General features: G+C 39.0%; 1 protein-coding gene across 2 annotated transcripts in view; it reads right to left on the reverse strand.

Annotated features, from left to right (window-relative positions):
* Positions 1-19,487, reverse strand: part of ldlrad4a (low density lipoprotein receptor class A domain containing 4a) — a 72,946-nt gene that overhangs the window by 33,368 nt on the left and 20,091 nt on the right. For both annotated transcript variants that reach the window (XM_043218106.1, XM_043218105.1), the window contains exons 2-3: positions 12,832-13,289; positions 3,193-3,330 (exon numbers count right to left, since the gene is read on the reverse strand). In XM_043218106.1, the coding sequence (XP_043074041.1) occupies positions 3,193-3,330; positions 12,832-12,871 (178 nt within the window). In that variant the 5' untranslated portion in view covers positions 12,872-13,289. The remainder of the gene's footprint in view (positions 1-3,192; positions 3,331-12,831; positions 13,290-19,487) is intronic.

Genomic DNA, 19,487 nt, shown 5'->3' on the forward strand with positions numbered 1-19,487 from the left:
AACCAAACTCATCTACATCTTTCTATTAAAATCAACGACTTTTGAAAGACGCAGTGCGCCTGAGAGAAGCAGAGCTCAATAGAATATGGAGTGGACAGCGCTGCTGAATAAGAACCAACTAAGTCCAAAAAATGAACCTTGAACACATTTGTTGAAGTTTAAAAGAGTTAACCGCCTGTCTGGATGCATTCATGTTAACTGGCCTTGTAAGATGACTGACATCAAGCAAGAAAGAGTGCGTGCAAGCAGATAGAAGAGAGCGCTAAAGCACACAAATTTATCCGTGAACGGCGTCCACATACAAACAGATTCACACACCTATGGACACACTTTCATGTACAGGATGGGAGGGGAAGGTCATACAAACAACTGCGCAAACTGATTCAGTAAAAACTCTTGTTAAACAAACACAATAATGCGGTGTGCTAGCAAAGGCTAACGCGACAAAAAGTATAGCCTTTAAATATAACCAAAAAGGACATGCTTAACACGGAGACAGCTCAGTACAAAATGGTAATCAAAATTACACAAACTGATAAATTTGATGAAATTGCTAATACATTTTTTTTAATAGAAATTAATACTTTTATTAGATTTTTTTAGCATTTTACAAGGATTCAAAAATTATATATATATATATATTTATTTATTTATTTATTTATTATTTTTTTTTTTTTTTAAATAGACTGCTTCTTGAAGATCATGAGACACTAAAGACATGCTGAAAATAAGAATTTTAAAGAAAATATTTAATTATAAAAGTTACATTAATTGTAATATTTCACATTTCTAATCTATTGTATTTTCTATAAAATAAATGCAGTCTTGAGCGAGTATAAATGCTTATTTCAAAAAACAAAAAACCAAACCAAAATTTTATATTCTCAAAATACAAAAAAAATTCAGTTTTCACAACAATGCATCGCAGCAAATGAATGCCTAAATATTGAAGTCTTCGTTAAACGTCAATACGTTCTGCAGCCTACTACGCAATCTCTATTAATCAAACTATATATGCTGTTAAACATAGTCACGTTCAAAGATCCTTGCAACACACATAATGTTATTTTATATGAACTAATTTAAATCACAAAAAGATATGTTTAGTAGACTCTTGAACGTTTACAGGAGGAAACACGTATTCACCTCTGACTTGCTAACATTTAGTTTGTGATTTGGCAACGTTGGTTATTTAAAAAGGCTGTTTTTCTAGTATTTGCAACCTTTACCTAATATTTTAAAACGGTTTGCACACATAACATACATTACATACTTCTACTTGTACGCTGCTTGATGGAAATCCCCGAGCAAACTCTGCAGTAATATTTGATTAAATCAGAATAAAACGTGACAGATGAACTGATTATCTAAACAGTGGTTAGCTGCGGCAATAACGAACGCCTCTAACTCTGAAATCTGACTGGACAAGCCAGTTTCATTACAAAACAGCTAACGCGCATCCACTGAACATTCGGGTTTTAATGCACCAAGTCGACATATCTGCAATATCATCTACAGTTATGCTAATGGACTGTATTCCTCAGCTGAAGAATCGCTCTCACTCCAGAGCTCAGTACGTTTGTAGCATAATTGTGGTGAGATAACTGCACCACACGGCGTTTTGTGGAATAATGCTGAACAAAATATCAATAAAACAGGACGGATCAGCAAAGACGCCAGCGCAGAACACACAGAAAAGACACCACAAACCAAACTACAGTGTTCGGCGGCGTAACGGCAGTTCAGCTGTTTTCAAAATAGAGCAGCTTTTCCAGTAACAAGCCATTTTTTTTCCAACGAGTAAGTGTTAGGTTGCTGTTTTTGTGTCACATTTATAATGCAGGGCCAGCCTTGCCACTGATTGTGGTTTTAATCAAACACTCCAGTAGGCTGTAGAGAGTCTGATTCATTTCAGTGAGTTGCTTCACTTGGACCAGGGTCAGAAATGAACTTTAGCGTTAAGGAGCAGTATTTGCCGTCTTGAATTGTTAACCAGGGGCAACTTTTATAGTTACCTTGTTATTTGTATGATTGTCGTCTTTAATGTCAAAGACTGAAATTGAACCATTTGCACCGATCGAGCAGAATGCTTTAAAACGTTAACTATAATGACAGACTGTACTGTAATGATGATTTTTCATGTCCATGTAAACTATTTTCGTGTTTGAGGAAACATGTCCGTTAGTGTAGTCTCTCACACTGAAGTATCAATCAAGTGATTAATTAACCACCAAATAAAAAATAAAACAAGGTAATTGTGACTTTTATCTCGCAATTCTGACTTTTGCATGATTTAAACTTGCAGTTGTGAATCATAAAGTCAGATCTAATATCTTTTTTAATAATACATTTATAGAAATTTGAATAAATCATCTTTCCATCGATGTGTGGTTTGTTATGATAGGACAATATTTGGCAGAAATACATTTTGAAAATCTGGAATCAGAGGAAATCTAAATATTGAGGGAATTCTCTTTTAAAAGTTGCCCAAATTAAGTTCTTAGCAATTCATAGTACTAATATATTAATATATTAACGGTAGGACGTTTACAAAGTATCTTCATGGAACATGATCTTTACTTAATGTCCTAATGCTTTTTGGCGTAAATCAGTGAAATCGGTGTCATTTTGTATGTGCACTTTCTTGTTTATGACGAGAGAATTCGTAAGCGTGCAGAATTCAATCGAAGAGAGCGCATATTTTGGCCGTTTTCAGCCCTGCCTGACCTAAACACCTCTGATTGGCCATTAAATGCATAAGATCAAATTCACCGTTCTCATATTAGATTATAATTGCGACAGCAATAAAAGATTACGTTTAATTATGCAAATATTTCGCAATTAATCTCAAATTCGTGGGGCATTTTTTATCATTTTTAACACAGGCCCCCATTAAACCCTGGTTTGCACTTAACTTACCGGATAAAAGAAAGAAGCGCTGCTTCGCCAGATCTTACTATATTCAATAAATATTGAAATACTGCGGTCACTAGCGCTGCCACATAAATACTGATCTTTTTAACCTAACACCTAAGTCCCTTCTACGTATGCAGCATTTGGTTATGCTCTTTCCTAATGGCAGCTTGACTGCAGCCAAGTAGTTTTCTACAGCAGCTTCCCCAACACTGATGCAATATCACCTGTCAGAGATGCAGATGTGGCGTGGAGACGGAGGTGGGCGGATGGACTTACACTGGATGGTGTCTGGAGGTGGAGGTACAGCAGCGGGACAGTGTTCCTCATCACTGTTGTCTCCACATTCATTCAGACGATTGCAAATCAGCGAGAGAAGCTTCAGACATCTGCCATTGGTGCAGTGGAACTTGCACTCTGCAGAAAGACAAAGAGAGAAACGCGTCTTCAAGGGTGGATGGCTGGGATTGTTATGACACAATGCGGCACTATTATACAACTGAAGGCATCACATACCAGACAGACTGAATAATTAAGCATATGCAGGTTGATGCAATGCACCACATGCAGGAAAATAACAATTACAACTTGGCTTTGGGTGGAGTGCTGAGATGAACAGATATTTCAAAACTTTATAGAGCATGCGAAACATTTCTATCCGGTTGCTCTAAGACTAGTCTAAACCTCAGACGGTCCGCCCATGGACCGCTCACGGGCCGTCTGATGGATGATGCACACAGAAATGGCAACAGCTGGCTTAAACCGCAAGCTCCAATCTGATTGGCTGGCTTCCAAACTATTTATGTTATTCGGAGTGGCCCAGGTTTTTAATCACTTCTTCGGCTTGCTGATGTGGTATCATCTATTACAGATCAGTGTTTCCAAAACATCCTGTAAACAAACTGCGGTTGGTTGCTTCACATGTCAGTCAGACGGTCTCTTCCTGTCTAAGCGGGCCGTTCTTCGGCCAAACAAACTTTTCTTTTTATGATGAAAGTCAGACTCTGTGGCTCTGTAAGATGTAAGCACAGTGTGCTAAAATGCGTGGCAATATAGTTTCTATAAGAGACAACTGATAATTATTTTTACTGACAAAAAATTATGAAATATACACTAGTATATCGTTAATATAATCATATTCATATTTTTTTAAATAATGCGATGAACAGACGAGTGTTATTTTAGTATTATTTATCTAATTATAGTATTATATAATATATTATCACCATTGCATTTATTTTTATTTTTTTACATATTTTCCTTTATCGGTTTTTCCTTTATTACTAGTTTTAGTTTTCTTTTGCAGTTTTCATAATTTTTTAATTGGTTTTAATGGAGTCTCTTATAATATTTGATAACACCCTACAATAAGCCTCATTAGTAAACATGAACTAAGAATGAACAATGCTTCTACAGCATTAATTAATCCTAGTTAATGATAATTTCAGCATTTACTAATGCATTATTAAAATTAGAAGTTGTGTTTGTTAACATTAGTTACTGCACTGAACTAGCATGAATAAACAAACTGTACTTTGATTAACTAATGTTAACAAATGACACCTTATTGCAAAGCGTTACCTAATATTTAATAATATTTCATTAAAACATTCTTATAAAATATTAAGTCATTTTTTCCAGTTAGTTGCCAACCTTTCTTATTTCCTTTTTTTTTTTTTACCCTTATTTCAGTTTTTAAATTAAAATGCTTTTTAATAGTTTTAATCTCAGTTATTAATAACACTGGCGCAGGCTCAAATTTAAGTCATTATTAGCTAGAAATCATGGTACATGGTGTTTTTTTTTTTTATCTCTGTTGTTGAATGGAATAGAGCAGCTCAGATATTCAGCAAAACGTCTCCTTTTGTGAGTTTGGAACAACATGAGGCGAGTAAAAGATGACAGCTCGCATTTTTTAAGGAATGCATCGTCACCAATGTTAAAATGTAAGATTAAATAAAGACAAAAATGTTCTTTCACTGTAAAAGCCTTCTTCGCTTCTCCCTTCCATTAAGCAACAAAAGCGCTCTGTTAGTCAGGTGCGCTTATAAGATCCCGAGGAAGGGAACATATGAGGCAGTTGTTCTGAATAAAAGAGGTCAGGGATGTTGTGATGGAGTTTTACGAGTCTCTAATCTACCCAGACTCACGATGCGTGACCTGACGCCGCACCCGATGACATAACATCTACCATAAAACATTGACTTCAGAGCCGTTACGGCGAGCAGGGTTTCTGCGAGCTCGTATCAGGCAGTTCTGCGGCCGTTGTCTGGTCTGTGGCGTTAATCGCAGATTTGATCACCAGCAGGGGAAATGAGACACCAATGTTTGAGACGCCGGTCTCTACACAACGCCCAAACAAACTTAAACACACTTGCGCGTCTGCTTGAGGACAGACAACTCTCTATCTGTCCCGAGAAGACAGCCAGGCGTGCCACTCAATTTCAGGACGACCTAGAAATGCAGAACAAGATATGAGCCGGAGATCGCTGATTTGTACAATATCTGAACGAACAGAAAACGCACTGCCGTGATGCTAAGGGTGCGCGGGTTCGTAGCTTTCAAATCTTTGAGAGAGAAAAAAAACGAAATAAACATGAATAGATTCTCACAGAATTTCGGATGTTTTAATGCAAGCATATCTGACTATTTTCACCTACCTAAAAACATCAGGTCAAATCATTTGTATAGTTTTCACAACACTCGTTACTATTTCAAAACAGCTTTATAGAAAATCATTACATTAAGTTATCCCTGTACCTTCATGCCTTATTGTTGCACTTTGATTAATGTTAGGGAACCATAGTTTATATTATGTGATGATACAAGCGAAGCAGTTCATGTAGAGATAAACCTTTCCAGATTTTGGCATTTTGTGAGCAAAAAAGCTCATGCAAAAAGCTAATTCAAAAATTGTATAATTTCTTGTAGTTCATGCACGTGACTTTGGACATAATTGTACAACTTTATTTAACTAGCTGGGCAATAATAAAGAAAAAAAAGCTTAGTTTTGTTATAGCTTACATTTCTTCACATATTTGTACTTTAAGATGTTCTTCAGGTGATAACAGCGGCCGTACTTATTAAGAATGAATTCGAGAATCAAAGTCTGTTTTTACAAATTACAAGTTATTATTAATATTATAGCAAGGTTGTGTTTTCCATTCGCTCTCCTTTGAATTATTAACGTGATGGTGTAAATTTACGTTGTATAATATGCCCTGGGAAGTACATATTACACAAGACATGAATCTGATTCATGGCTTAATTCCTATTCTATCAGGATTAGTTTGTTGTGTTGAGTTTAATACGCTTCCAGACTGAGAATTGTTGGAAAAATGTGCATCTGGTCATAAATGTTGTCATTTGGAAATAATTGATCAAGATGTGGTGATTAGAGGGAAATGACTGAGTAAACTGAGATAATACGCTCAAATGTACCGGAGATCAAAGACTATTTAAAAAAGGGAGACGGGGAATAGAAACCATCCAGCGCTATGTTGAGTTAGCGTCTGAGCAGCCATATAAGTTACAAACAAGTAAGATCATATAAAAATGAGATGGAAAACAGACAAAGCAAAAAGATAAGGAGCATTATTTGAGAAAAGGACATACTGGTATTAATAAGTTTACCCTGCGCTGACGTAAGTACTGTTTTTTTGTTAAAAATGGCTTTACATGTGACTCACTGAATCATTCGATCAAATGATTTGTTCAACGGAGCAGATTGATTTTTAATTTAAGTTATCCATCACTGAATTGTTCACTCAACCAACTGCTTCAAAAACAGAAAAGAAACAAGAAACAAGACAAAGTGCCTTTGTAAGTGAATAATTAAATAGCTCACCTAAGCGATTCGATTGAAAAGTAAATCACTGAATCGTTCAAATGCTTCGTTCGAAAACACGAATGAATTCGAGAAACAAAAAGTCCTTTAATCACCGAATCATTTATTTAGCTGTGTGCCGTTTTAAACGCTTGAGCTTTTTAAAGCTGGGTGGATTCTGATTGGCTGTCAATTCATTTATCCTTCATCAGCTGGATAATGATAACGCTCCTCTGTGTTATTACAGCTACAGCTATAGTTTTGACGCTGCTATTCTATTAAGTTCACTATGATTTTTAAAACTCTATCTATAGTTCTTTTTTCTGATGTGAACGGGTCTTAGGTTTAGGTCATTAGTCAGTGTGTCTGATGCAGCAGTGTTATTGTCCTGCGCTCTTCCCTGTCTGCTCAGCCAAACTGATGCTCTCTGACCGCTCTCCGTGTCATCGCCTGCCATTCTCATGACTCATCCAGCCCTGATAAGACCTCGAACCACCCTGCGTGTCTGGGTTCTCCTCCCTGCTCCGGCTGTTGATGTCACCTGCCCTGCGCTCCCCTGAAGCGGTCAGACAGGGCCATCTGTGAGCAGCCGGTCAGCCGGTGGAGATCATGGGATGGATGGGTCTGAGAGAAGCCTCAGTGCCTAAATTTAACCCACACCTGGGATTTGGAGTCCACCGGCAAGTTCAGGCCAAGTGTGTCAGCTGTTCACGACTGTGGTTTGTTGTCTTTTTTGTCTTGATACACTAAAACGGCATTCGTAACTCCATGATGTCATCAGAAATTCACCAGATTTTCAACAATTAAGGAATTAAGATTAAGGAACACTATTCACTACTGCAACTTATCAGTGAGCAGCAAATTAGGAATTTATTGAGTAAAAAAACTTGTAGTTAATAGTGAATATGTGTTACCTAATCTCAAGTGTTAGCAGGAAAGTCAACAAATGGCTTGATTGGACCATAAAAAGTACTGCCAATGTCCACTTTTGAGACTTGAATGAAGAAACTAAAGGTTCACCTTCAAGAGCATCTCTTTGCAATAACAATGCTTCAAATAATTTGATGTTGTTGTTGTTGTAAACTTTACTACATTAATATTAAGTGACAGTAACTATAATGGTTTAAGTAAGGCTGCATTGAGTATTACAGCCTTAATGGAACATGGCACTTTTTAATTTTTTTTTTAAATAGGCTCATTTCTCAACTTCCCTAGAGTTAAACAATTGAGTTTTACAGTTTTTGAATCCATTCAGCCATTCTCTGACTCTGGCAGAGCACTTTTAGCATAGCTTAGCATAGATCATTGAATCTGATTAGACCAGTAGCATCACGCTCAAAAATGACTAAAGAGTCATTTCATTTCCTCTGCTGCAGCTTTTAATTTTTTTTGTCTTAGTACACAATGTAACTACAGAAGAGTTGAGTTTTGAATAGGAAAAATATCAAAACTCTTTTTGTTCATTTTTGAGCGTGATGCTAACGGTCTAATCAGATTCAATGATCTATGCTAAGCTAAAGCTATAAGTGCTACAGTCAGACCCTGAGATCAGCTGAATGGATTCAGTAATGATAAAACCCAACAGTTTTTATTTGTAGTTCACCAAAAAAGAAAAATTAACCCATATTTTACATCCTCGAGGTGAATCCAATCGAAAAAGGTCATATATACCTAGGATGCTTTGAAAGAATAAAACATGGGATAATTTTCCGAACCCTTTAATCATGACTAAGGGTGTGTTCACACTTGCCAGGTTTGGTTTGATTTTGTCCATCCAAACCTTGGTGCAAACTAAACATGCAGACCAAGATCTCCCTTTTCAGAATACGCTTCCAAATGAACTCATGGTGTGGTTTGGCTTAAAGATGAAGGCGACATAGCTCAAAGACATTTAAACAAACCAAAAACATAATGCGATGACAAGATGCACTCTAAAAAGCACAGAATTCTCAAGCATGCTTGGTTCTTCATATGGGACCTATGTTGCCTAATTAGAGTTCAGTATGGAAGTCTGAATCACCGTCTCCTTACAGCAGATGTATGTACAGTAGATGAATTCCTGATGCTGTTTTGACTTTGTGAGCTAGTAAAAATATCTCCATATGTACACACATAAAACAGGTACATTTATCCCAGCACACAGCATTGTTCTGGATGTTCAGAAAGCTCATAAAATATACATTGTAAAATCTGTCAAGTCAGGTTATGACCATATCCTTGTGCCTTGTGTTTAGTATCTTTAGGTTTGGTGTTAAAAATGAAAGTGTCAACACTAAGCGAACAGAAACAAAATATAGTTTCTTCTTTTGGTCCAGACCAATAACCCGAAAGACCTTATAAAGTCAGCATGAAACAGAAATTCTCCATATCAGTTTTCTAAATTTATCATACTGATCTTAAATTACATTACTTTTTTTGAGCTTGTAGTATTTAATTAAAATGCAAATGTCATGGATTTTCCTGTGAAATGTCAAATTTCTCTCCGATGGTGAATTTCTCTGTTTACATTGCAACTTTCATATCAGAGCAAGAGATCAGATCACGCTTCGGTCACCTAATTGGTGGTCGCAAATGGTTACCTCTAACCGTTTATTAACAACGCCCATTTGAATCACATGGCAGCTTCAAATAATGAAGTATGTCAGGTCACTTTCAGCAAAAGCATCACCAAACTGAAAACTATGACTGTTTACAAACAGGTTTCTGCAAGCGGTTGAACAAACAGCTAGTCCCGCCCTCGATTCCCATCATTGGTTGGGACAAAGTTGCTATGTAAAGCTGGGTAAGATCCTTAAACACGCAGAGCAATGTTTCGATTGCACCACGCAGCTGCGGTGTTTACAAATCTAGCTACGAACGGCTTACCGATGGTTGCCTGTGCATGTTAAGCTGGCACGGGAGAAAGTGGAAAGAAAGCACACACAAACCACCTTCGAAAACGGCGTACCAATTTATTAGCCACAATCAGTGCGTCTCAAAATGGATTGATCCTTTTCCGTCTGGTTTTGGATAACGCGTCTTGTTGCATTACACAAGTCTTGTGTACTTCTCCGCTGGATTTCTCCTCCAAGGCTGCGAAATGAGTTTTGTTCTTAATACCTTTAATCTTATTTGGACCTCGTCTCCTACACATCACGCTATATCTTTTGTCACTTTCAACACTCCCCTCCCTGTCTTTCTCCCTCAGTCTGTGTCTGTCGCCGCCTCCAGGTCTTGGCTCCTTTATTAAGAAAAGAAAATAAGAGCGAGGAAGCCTGCGAAATTTTCTGCGCCAAATTCCCCAGCACATTGAGGGGGAGCGGTGTGTGTCGTGGTGAGAAGCGAATGACCTCCGCCGGCTGAGCTCGGATAATTAAGTGTGCATGCATAGCAGAACCGAGTCAAAAAGTGCGAGACGGAGCAGCCGTCGCAATATGTTCTCACTTTATTAACATTTCTGAGTAAAATGTAAAACAGACAAGGGCTAGACGCTGTACCGCATATAGCTGGTGTGATGGTCTTTTTTTAAAGTTGAAGACTGTTAAGCTAAATCTCAAACGCATGAAACTTTAAGTGCCAGATATAAAAGGAACATATTAGACTGGAGCTTTGAAACGGGTCGGTCTGACGGCAAAACCTAAAACAAGCACAGCTAACCAGTGTTTAACCTTGAGGGTATCGATTGTTTTTTTTTGCTCTCCCCCATTCCGCTTGTTTAGTAGCTGCGTATTCCCCGGCATTCAGCCCACTTTAAACTCCCCCAACCTATCCCAACCTCCCCTACGCAAACCTGTGTGCTGTGGGCTCACAAAATGACGGGAATCGATTTGGAAGCTGTCCACACTCAAAACGCCTCTGCCATGAAACACCAACACAATTCCTACTCCACGAAGACTACAGTATATGTGTGTGTGTGTGTGTGTGTGTGTGTGAAGTGTGTGAGCAAGCACAAGCATCAAAACTGAGTAGCTTCGCTCTCTGTTGCTAGGCAAAATCATGAGCAAATTAAATCAAATCGTATCAACACAAAAACATCTCATAAAATCAGATACAATTGGTATTAAATGAAAAGAGACTTCGCTGATCATGCTACCGGCATACATCTAACAAATTACATGATATTTGGGTTGTTATTTATAGTATTTGTCTAATTAGACCGACTGGGCTCTAGGATTGTCTCGCTGAAATGCATCAAAGCAATAAAACGAGGGCATTTTGCATTTTAGTTCGACTTAAGTTCAAGTCAGAAGGAAATGAGAATTTACTTACCCTCATGTCATTCAAAACATTTTGCATGAAACATAAAAGAAGATATTTTAAATAATGTTCAAGCTGCTCTTTTCCATCCAACAAAACTGCCAAATCTTATGGACTTTTACAGTTATATTTGTTCAAATATGGCATTTTAGGCCGAAGTGTCTTAATGTGCCTTGGTCGAATTAAACGTAAAGATCACTACAGAAGTCACTACCTTTATGGTGCATTACGAAGCACCGTTTTGACAATGGGGGATAATTGTAAAAAAAAAAAAAAAAATCATTTTTGCACTGCATTTCTTTGTGCTACATTTCAAAACCCACATTAAAGTGTTTATTTGGTTTTGCTAGTTGAAGCATTTGATTCTGTTGTGATTTCTTTGACTGACAGGTTGCCTGGGACCGTGGGCCGGCACTCTTTCCCCTCAGCTGGAGAGCCCATCACATGCTTTTGAACAGAATGTTCTGGTTTTTCATTTCTCTCCATGATGAATAAAATAGCAGAACATTGTGACCCCGGCTCAGCTTGGGGGCCATCCAGTTGTTAAAACAATATCCTCTACCTCAGGTCTCTCAGGAATTTTTGGATGTATGGGTCCAAATTCCAGTCCAAGTTCAAATTCCACATCTGATATTAAAAGCTGGATACTGGAGTATTTTCAGTGTCAGCACTTGGCTGGCCCCGAACAAAGGCAGAAGTTTCACTTTCTGAAAAGAGTCTCTTTTTTGATTTTTCATGAAACACAACCCTACCAACATGATAGGGACTCCTTGCAGTTAAAAAGTCATGTATTCTCAAAAACATAACGGTGAACTAAGCAACTTTTTGTAGATAAGTAATTGATTTGACTTTAAACTAACACCCATGGGGCATCATGTGACTTTTTGAAATGGGGAACCAGTGGAAGTCCAGTCTTAAGGCTGGTACACACCAGACATGTCAATCCAAAAAAGCAAGACAGAGGTGTTTTTTTTTTTTTTTTTTTTTAAATAACGCTTAGTTTTTTTTTTTTTTTTTTTTTTTCGTTTTATGCTTTTTTTGGCATTGAATGTCGGCGATATTCGTCCAGGTGTGTATGAGCCTTCACTCCTTTTTTTAACCTAATGAATGAATGAATGAATGATGCAAACCCTTCCCTAAATAAATCTGCACCTGAACAGCAATCAGTCGCAACTGAGTTTCAAAGAAATTTTTTTTCTTTCATGCGACATGACAAAGGTCTTTGTTTTGAGTAACAAGGTGATCAGACGATGATGGTCATGATTGACCCATCACAAGGACCTTAGCCCACTTGTTGCTAGGTCTGACAAACCATGATGCTCTCAAAAATACACAGGATGCTAACAACAAAGAAAGTATCAGCTTTCAAATTTTTCACGAGCGGCACGTGAACACATCATCTATTCCTCTCTACTAGTTACGACACAAAATAAACATGAATGGAAACACATTAAATCACATAATTTAAGTACAGGTCCACCAGCGTTAATCTACTCTCCTGTCTGGTTTGTTTGTCAGATAAAATGGCAGATTTTGTGTTATGACTGGTCAGATTGCCTGTCAATCAAACACCTGGCGAAGGGTGAACTCAGATTTTTACACATGAATGGCTAAGTAGTAGTAGTAGTAGTACAGTAAATATATTTTCCCACCTAGTTATTGTGGATAATAATATATAAAGTACAGTAAATGACTGGCAATTGCAGAAACTATGAGGACCTTCCTGATTTAGAATGAAGTGTGTATCAATTTCAGTTCACAATAATTCATTAAATTACGTGCAAACCTAAAAAAGTGAAAAAATAGATGCTTATAATTAATTAGGGCACTTATCAAGGGGTAAGGTGATTTCTTACCTGTGTTATTATTTGTGGCTGGGTAGTCAGCTGCCTGCATACTGCCCTTGCAGTAATGCCTTTGACTGCAGCTTTAACCAGTCTGGTAGAAAGAGCGTTGATGTGTGACCTCCATTTTGGATCCTCCGGTTCAGCTTGCGTGTGGCAGTTACTCTATAAAACCTCTGGGCCAGGAAGTGCTGGATTTGCTAAATGACCAGTTAAAAAACTCAGTGTGGTAAAATTGCTTGCTAAACAAGGGATCCTATCCTCCAAGCCATGGATATGCAGCCATGGCCAACTGTGCAAAGTTTCACTCTAGAGCTTGGAAGTGTTCAATGTGTCTGCTAGAACTGTCTTTCTTTCCACTTTTCAGGCTTGGCATGTGAGTGACACAGATGCCCACAGGCACCGTCCTAGCCAATGTGCCAGGGGTGTCATCCTTCTTCAGGAGTGCTGGAGTTTCATCTTAGGAGAAACTGTGGAGAAAAGAGAAAGGGAGAAAACTGGTTAACACGATTATATTTGAACAAGTGATTCCCGTTCCCCTTGGCTGGTTCATTTAGGAAGAGAGCCATATGGAAGGCTGCACTGGAGAAACAACCTTCTTTATTTGTTCAGATGCAAAAACACAGCAGGGTGGCACTTTGAAGTCTGGAGATAAATATAACTGGGGGGTGGCGTGCACACCTCTGAAAGTAAAATCATCTCCACTTCAAACACAACGGGGAGAAGAGAAGCCTGCTCAACAAGAAAAGGCAAACGAAACATTGTTAGCAAAAAGTACAAATGTTTAGAAAAAAGACAAAGCAAATAATATGGGCATGTGTAGGGCAGCTCTGGACACGGCAGGCTGGGTTTGATGGCTCTTATCCATCAACGCACCATGTGACAGTCAAGCAGTTAGGAACAAGAGACTCTACAGACATCTCTCTGCATCTGCAAGGTCTGCATGAAAGTTAGATTGACCTGAAAGTTAATTAGAGATCATTTTAAATTGGGGGGTCTTTAAGGATTTAATGCCATTTCGTGTTTTCGGAGGTATTTACAAAAGTTGGATTCTCATGCTAAACATGGCCAAAGTTTCTAAAAAATGACACATGACAGTATTTCTGTGCCAAATACACTCCTTCTGGCTTCGTACAAGCTTCGGAAAGTGTGTTTGTTTGTTTCCATCACTTCAGTGATGAATGTTTAATGAACAAGTCCCAGTTTTATGCTGGATTTGCTCCACCCCGACTGGACATGTTTTATAAGGTGCATTTGTACATTCAGAATCTGCTCAGATTGAACACAATAGAATGGAAGTGGAAGTATTTCAAAGTTTGACTATTTTTAATCCTGACATATTGTCTTAAAATTGCAACCAAATGCGGAGGGCTGTTGTAATGATAAAAGCAACATGAAAAGGCTGAAACCAGGCTGTAAAGAAGAAAAAAAAAAAAGACCCTGTGACCCGACTTCCCAAATCAGTGCTGTAAAGTTTAACACTGTCTTCCAATAATCTAAGTTTTATAAATGCATCTTGAGACCTCTGCATTCTGTTCCATTTTGCTGCACTCAGTCCAAATGTTTTTAAACTGAAGAACTATGTGAACTCTCATTAAGAAACATGTCTGCTTGCTGTCTGGTAAACATGACCCTCAGGCTGCAAAATTATACAAAGCTCAGGGTTGAGAAAACCAACTGGTTTTAATAATATTTAGGTTTTTACATCTCCGAACAGGAGACCGAATACTAATTTGTGTACGCAGATTGGCACAGACAGTGTGTTTAACTGTCTAATTCGAACAACAGTGGAGATGATTTATAGCGATAAGGATGTGGAGGAAGGAGTGAAGTTTTCTCTTTGTCCCTAGGACAGAGTTTGTTCATTGTTTGACTGACAGCTCCGATATCAGCCAGCATGCACAAGCCAAGACGCTCCCTCGCTCCTCTCCTTCATCTTGAGGACAGTTCCTCCTTGTGTCAGCATTCTATGCGACGGATATCTCTCTCTGGAGATCGGCCAGTGTGCCGTGGCGCGCTATGACGAACTGAAAATGGAAGATAGGGCCTCAGAGCAACGACTGCAGAGGATACAGAGTAATGCGAAGGACTGATCTGCATCATTTCTGCAACTTACTGTTTCGAGTGACTCTGGTACTTTCTAAAACTTTTCTGAGAAGCTGACAACATCCGGAAATCCTTGTACAGAAGCACTAGGTATGTCACTTCGCAGCGCACAAATCATTCATATCGGTACATCTGACCACAGATCTGTTCTACAGGCCATGTCTTGTTCTTCGAAACTAGGCCAAGAACGCACATCTGAAGCTGAGGCTATCCAAGAGAAATATAAATGCATTTAATCATGACTGAATAATAAACAAAAGGTTCTGTGACACAGGAATCTTGAGGATCAGCTTTGACATAATACACTGACTAATCCTTGCATTCTCCCGTCAATGGCTGCCCATACATTCCCATTATGACACAGCCACATGGCAACGCTTTCCTTTGAGACGAGAAACGCCATAGGGCATGTTGCTCTTCTGACATTGATTAACGATCTAACAACTTCCCACTGTGCCAGATAAAGGCAGTTTGGCTGAGGGGCAACACACAAGCGCACATACACAAACACATATACAGTGAAGGTGAAACCTCCACCCACAGACTATCGTCGTTCCACTTACAGCCACGGTGTGGAGACCCAACTCACAATGTGTGAAAACATTTCGGGGCTGTTTCGACTGAGCATGTGACGAACAAAACTTGCACTTTGAGGAATGATGCATTCTAGACATGAACAAGCAGGTACCCTTTAGGGGGAGAGGTGGATGATGGATGTTTGATGGTAGTAGGAGACACGGCTATTGGCACCACTGGGATAATGTAGTTTAATATTTAAATATCTAGGTTAAAATGCCCCAAGAGTTGATTCAAGAATTACCACCCTTTTATTACCATGCTACAGGTGTGTTTTAAATGACCTTGGATAAAACTGAAAGGAAACTTAGTAAATTAGACATTAGCATTGCAGGTCAGACACTTTGAATGTAATTCTTGCAGTTACTGAAAACCCAAAAGTACAGACCTGAGCCAAAGGCTTGACATAAGACAATTTATGGAGGTTAAATACAGGTCAAGTGCCGGCATTCTGGATGCACTCAGGGGGGCTTTAGGAAGACGCAAGTAGGCCAGCAAGAAGTGAGTTGTATTAGCAGAGCCATGAAATATCCACTGCCTGGATGAGGAGCTTAATAGAGCAGTGAGCAAGAAAGGCAAAATTGCAGACCCATAAAGCACTGAGAATGGCCAGTTGTTATAATGTGGTCAGCAAAGTCTAGGGTCAGCCCTACTCTTTTCAAGAAACCGTAGAAAAGGGAATGAAGACTGTAAGTGAACTTCTATTGAGTTGAAGGAGGTTTCTGGCTTAAAAGAAGAGTTACGTTCTAGTTAAATGAGTCGGTAGTTGAAACGTCAGAAAGGCATGCTATGAGCCATTATAAGGTGTAGAGACAGAAAGGAAGAAGCGAGACGTGCTGAGAATAAGCAATGTACTGTATGATGAGCAATAAATTAATTACAGCTTTGATTGCAAATAAAAAAATTGGGGGCCAAGTACCGAACCATGTGGTACCCCAAAGCTGAAGATGCAGCAATTGTTGTAAAGTTGGTCCATCTTCCATGACATAACAGACTCACCTAATAAATATTTATTGTTCTTGTTTGGTATTGGCTAAAAGTACTATGCGAGTCCGCCATGTCATGGGAGATTGATCAATTTTACAAGCATTGCTGCCTGCACATGCACACTATACAACCTATAAAACACAAGTTCTCCTAGACGCTCACCTAAACCCCAATTCACAGCAATTTTAAGTTATTGCGTAGACATACGAGTACTTCAATAGCAGCATACTGCACACAACGCAGCTGGGAGCTGATGAAGAGCATAAATTGAGAGTGAGGAGCCTAACTGTGTTTACAAGATTAAACTCTGTTCTTTCTTGTGTCTGAAGAGAGCGAAATCAGAGTTCCCACTACTGCATTGCCTGTGTGCTGTTGCTATGGCCTTTCACTGTCACTAGGCAGGAATGAACTTGCCGGAATTTACAGATAATTATTTGCCTACAAATGATTTTTCAGTTTCAGTTTCACTATGTCCCCCATGACCCAAGGCGACTGAGAATCCCTAACCCTAATTCCCGACCCTAATCTTAATCTTCGATTTGTCTCTGGCAACACTTAGGATAACCTCCTCACTCACAGTCCCAACACTTTATGTAACCAGCTGTCTTATGTAACCACACATACTCAACAGCCAGTGTGCGAATTATACAATGAATTTCAAAAAAGTCAACTTTTTAAAAAGGTAGATTTCGGGACAAAATGTATTTAGGTACACGTCCATGCAACCCAAATTGTCTTCTGCACCCACAACAAAAAAACCAAAAAAATCAATCTTGAGGATTTAAAAAAAAAAAAACACTTTTCATGTAATTTTTTTTTATATAATCATAATCCAAACAAAAATAAAGACCAATAGTCTCCAACTACAAATCATCTTTCCTCCCTGAGGGCACCAAGCAGCGATTTTTACTGAAGATGACCTTCCATCTATTTGACAACAAGTGAAAAAGCACCCTCTAAATAACTTTTTTTGGTTATAGAACATTTTGGACATTCGGAACGCTCCTAAAACATTTTTGGTGTAATATAAAGCAAAAAAAATAAATAAAGTTTAGTATTTTGCTTTTAATTCCTCACCTATAGGCTTTCAGTAGGTGGGTCAATCAACACCAATTCGCACCCGATTTAACAGCCTTTAAGTAACTGCCATCAGCATCAAAAAGAATACAGACTGTTAGAAGCACTCATGCTGTTCAGCCAATATTTGGCATAGTTCCTGCTTTTGGCGTAGGAGTGCCCACGTAATAACCCAGCACGAATATTTGATGAATCTTTTATCTTACGTAAGGTCCCAAAACCCATCATCGCCTCCCTATCTGCTCTCCCATGAAGGATTTCCTTCTCACTTCCCCTTCATTCTGTTGTTCTTTATTATAAGGAGCTGTGAATCAGCCGGATGTGCCAGCCTCGGATTTCATCCTCTCAGGCATATTCTGCCACCTAAACAGTGCTCAAACACACACCGATACAAACACGAACCTGCAGATAACCAGCAGGACCTATTTATAGAGCGTCCACCCACTCTCGGGCTATCATTTTTAACATTTATCTTTTTTTACCACTTGGCCATTCTGAACCGGACAGACACTCATACACACCTGTTGTCCTCAGCGACCACTGATTCATTACGATCCTGCCATGCACCCAGTGTGACACAAGCCTTTTGCCTTCTCCATTAGATGAGTCACAGCTCAATTAAACCTCCCCTGCCAGACAGACACACACACACACACACACACACAATTGAAGCAGGCTGAGCGCTCAGGAGGGTGGCACTGGCTATAGCAGGTCTGGCCTCGGGCAAACATCTCTTCCAGACTTTTGACTATGGCCATAAAGTCGGGTCCACTTCGCAGCTTTTTCTGGCTGAGAACTGCCCAAAACAGGCGTGATGTAACAAAGCGGCAGGCAATGAATATAAACGCAGAGAGTTTCTCTCGCACTTGCAATTAAAAATAGATGCATGCAAACTGTAAAACATATTTAGCAGCACGTGTGTGAATAAAAAAAAGTTCCTGCAGGTCCTTAAAGAGAAAGAAAAACACTGTTTTATGAAATTTAAGGTCATAAAAACTGTTGAACATCTCTTAAATACTATAACAAACATCTTAGTTATAATTTTAAGAGCTCTTAAATTTGGGGATAGACAAAAGGAATCCCGATACAGCCTAATGTGATTAAACTTCAAAAGTCTAGGACTTGATTTAAAAAATATGAGTGCTGTTCAAGGTTTCAGAGCGGTTCACAATTTAATGAAATCAGCGTATTTCCACCAATAGACTACTGGTGATGAATTCTTACTTTATAACGTTTAAACTGACATACATTGTGCCTCTCCCTCATCTATTTCAATCAATAGTAAACATTTCAAAATAAGAGTCCCCGTGCACTACAGATTTGTCCCGCATTATTTATATTGGTTACACAATAAACTGTAAATGGCATTTATAATCAAAATAAGCTTGTGTAGCTTCTGTCTAAGACTAGCAAGACTAGTAACATTTGTTTCCAAGTAAAAACTCTTGCCCTCTGATCCAAGGGACTGAAGAAGCGGAGACAACCAATCAGAGCGCAGCTTGAGATTTTACCAAGTGCTTTGCATTTTTATGGCTTATACTCATCAGAAGATGTTTCATGAGTGAAACAAAGCACGAAAAAGACTGGCGGGCCCAGAACTGTGGTTTCCGTGCGTGTACTGTCCGTATTTGCGCGTTAGATTTGGATTGCATTGTGCCGGGGTCTCATTATTGTCTGGATGTGTGCGTGCACAGGGGTTCAGGGCTGAACGGTGCCAGTCTGAGAGTGTCTCTGTGGCGCTTGCCTCGTCTGCCAGCCTCAAGATTGATTTATCAAGACACAGAAAAGGAGGCGACACCCCCCTTACGCCATCTTTCTGTCTCTCTCAAAAACACAAAGTCCCAAAAACACCCCCACCCCCCGCCACAATCACATTTTCCCCTCAGACGAGTGCTTTGCAGCCAGAGCTAGACACCGTCTCA

This window comes from Puntigrus tetrazona, chromosome 19 (assembly GCF_018831695.1).
Source record: "Puntigrus tetrazona isolate hp1 chromosome 19, ASM1883169v1, whole genome shotgun sequence".
Taxonomy (NCBI): domain Eukaryota; kingdom Metazoa; phylum Chordata; class Actinopteri; order Cypriniformes; family Cyprinidae; genus Puntigrus; species Puntigrus tetrazona.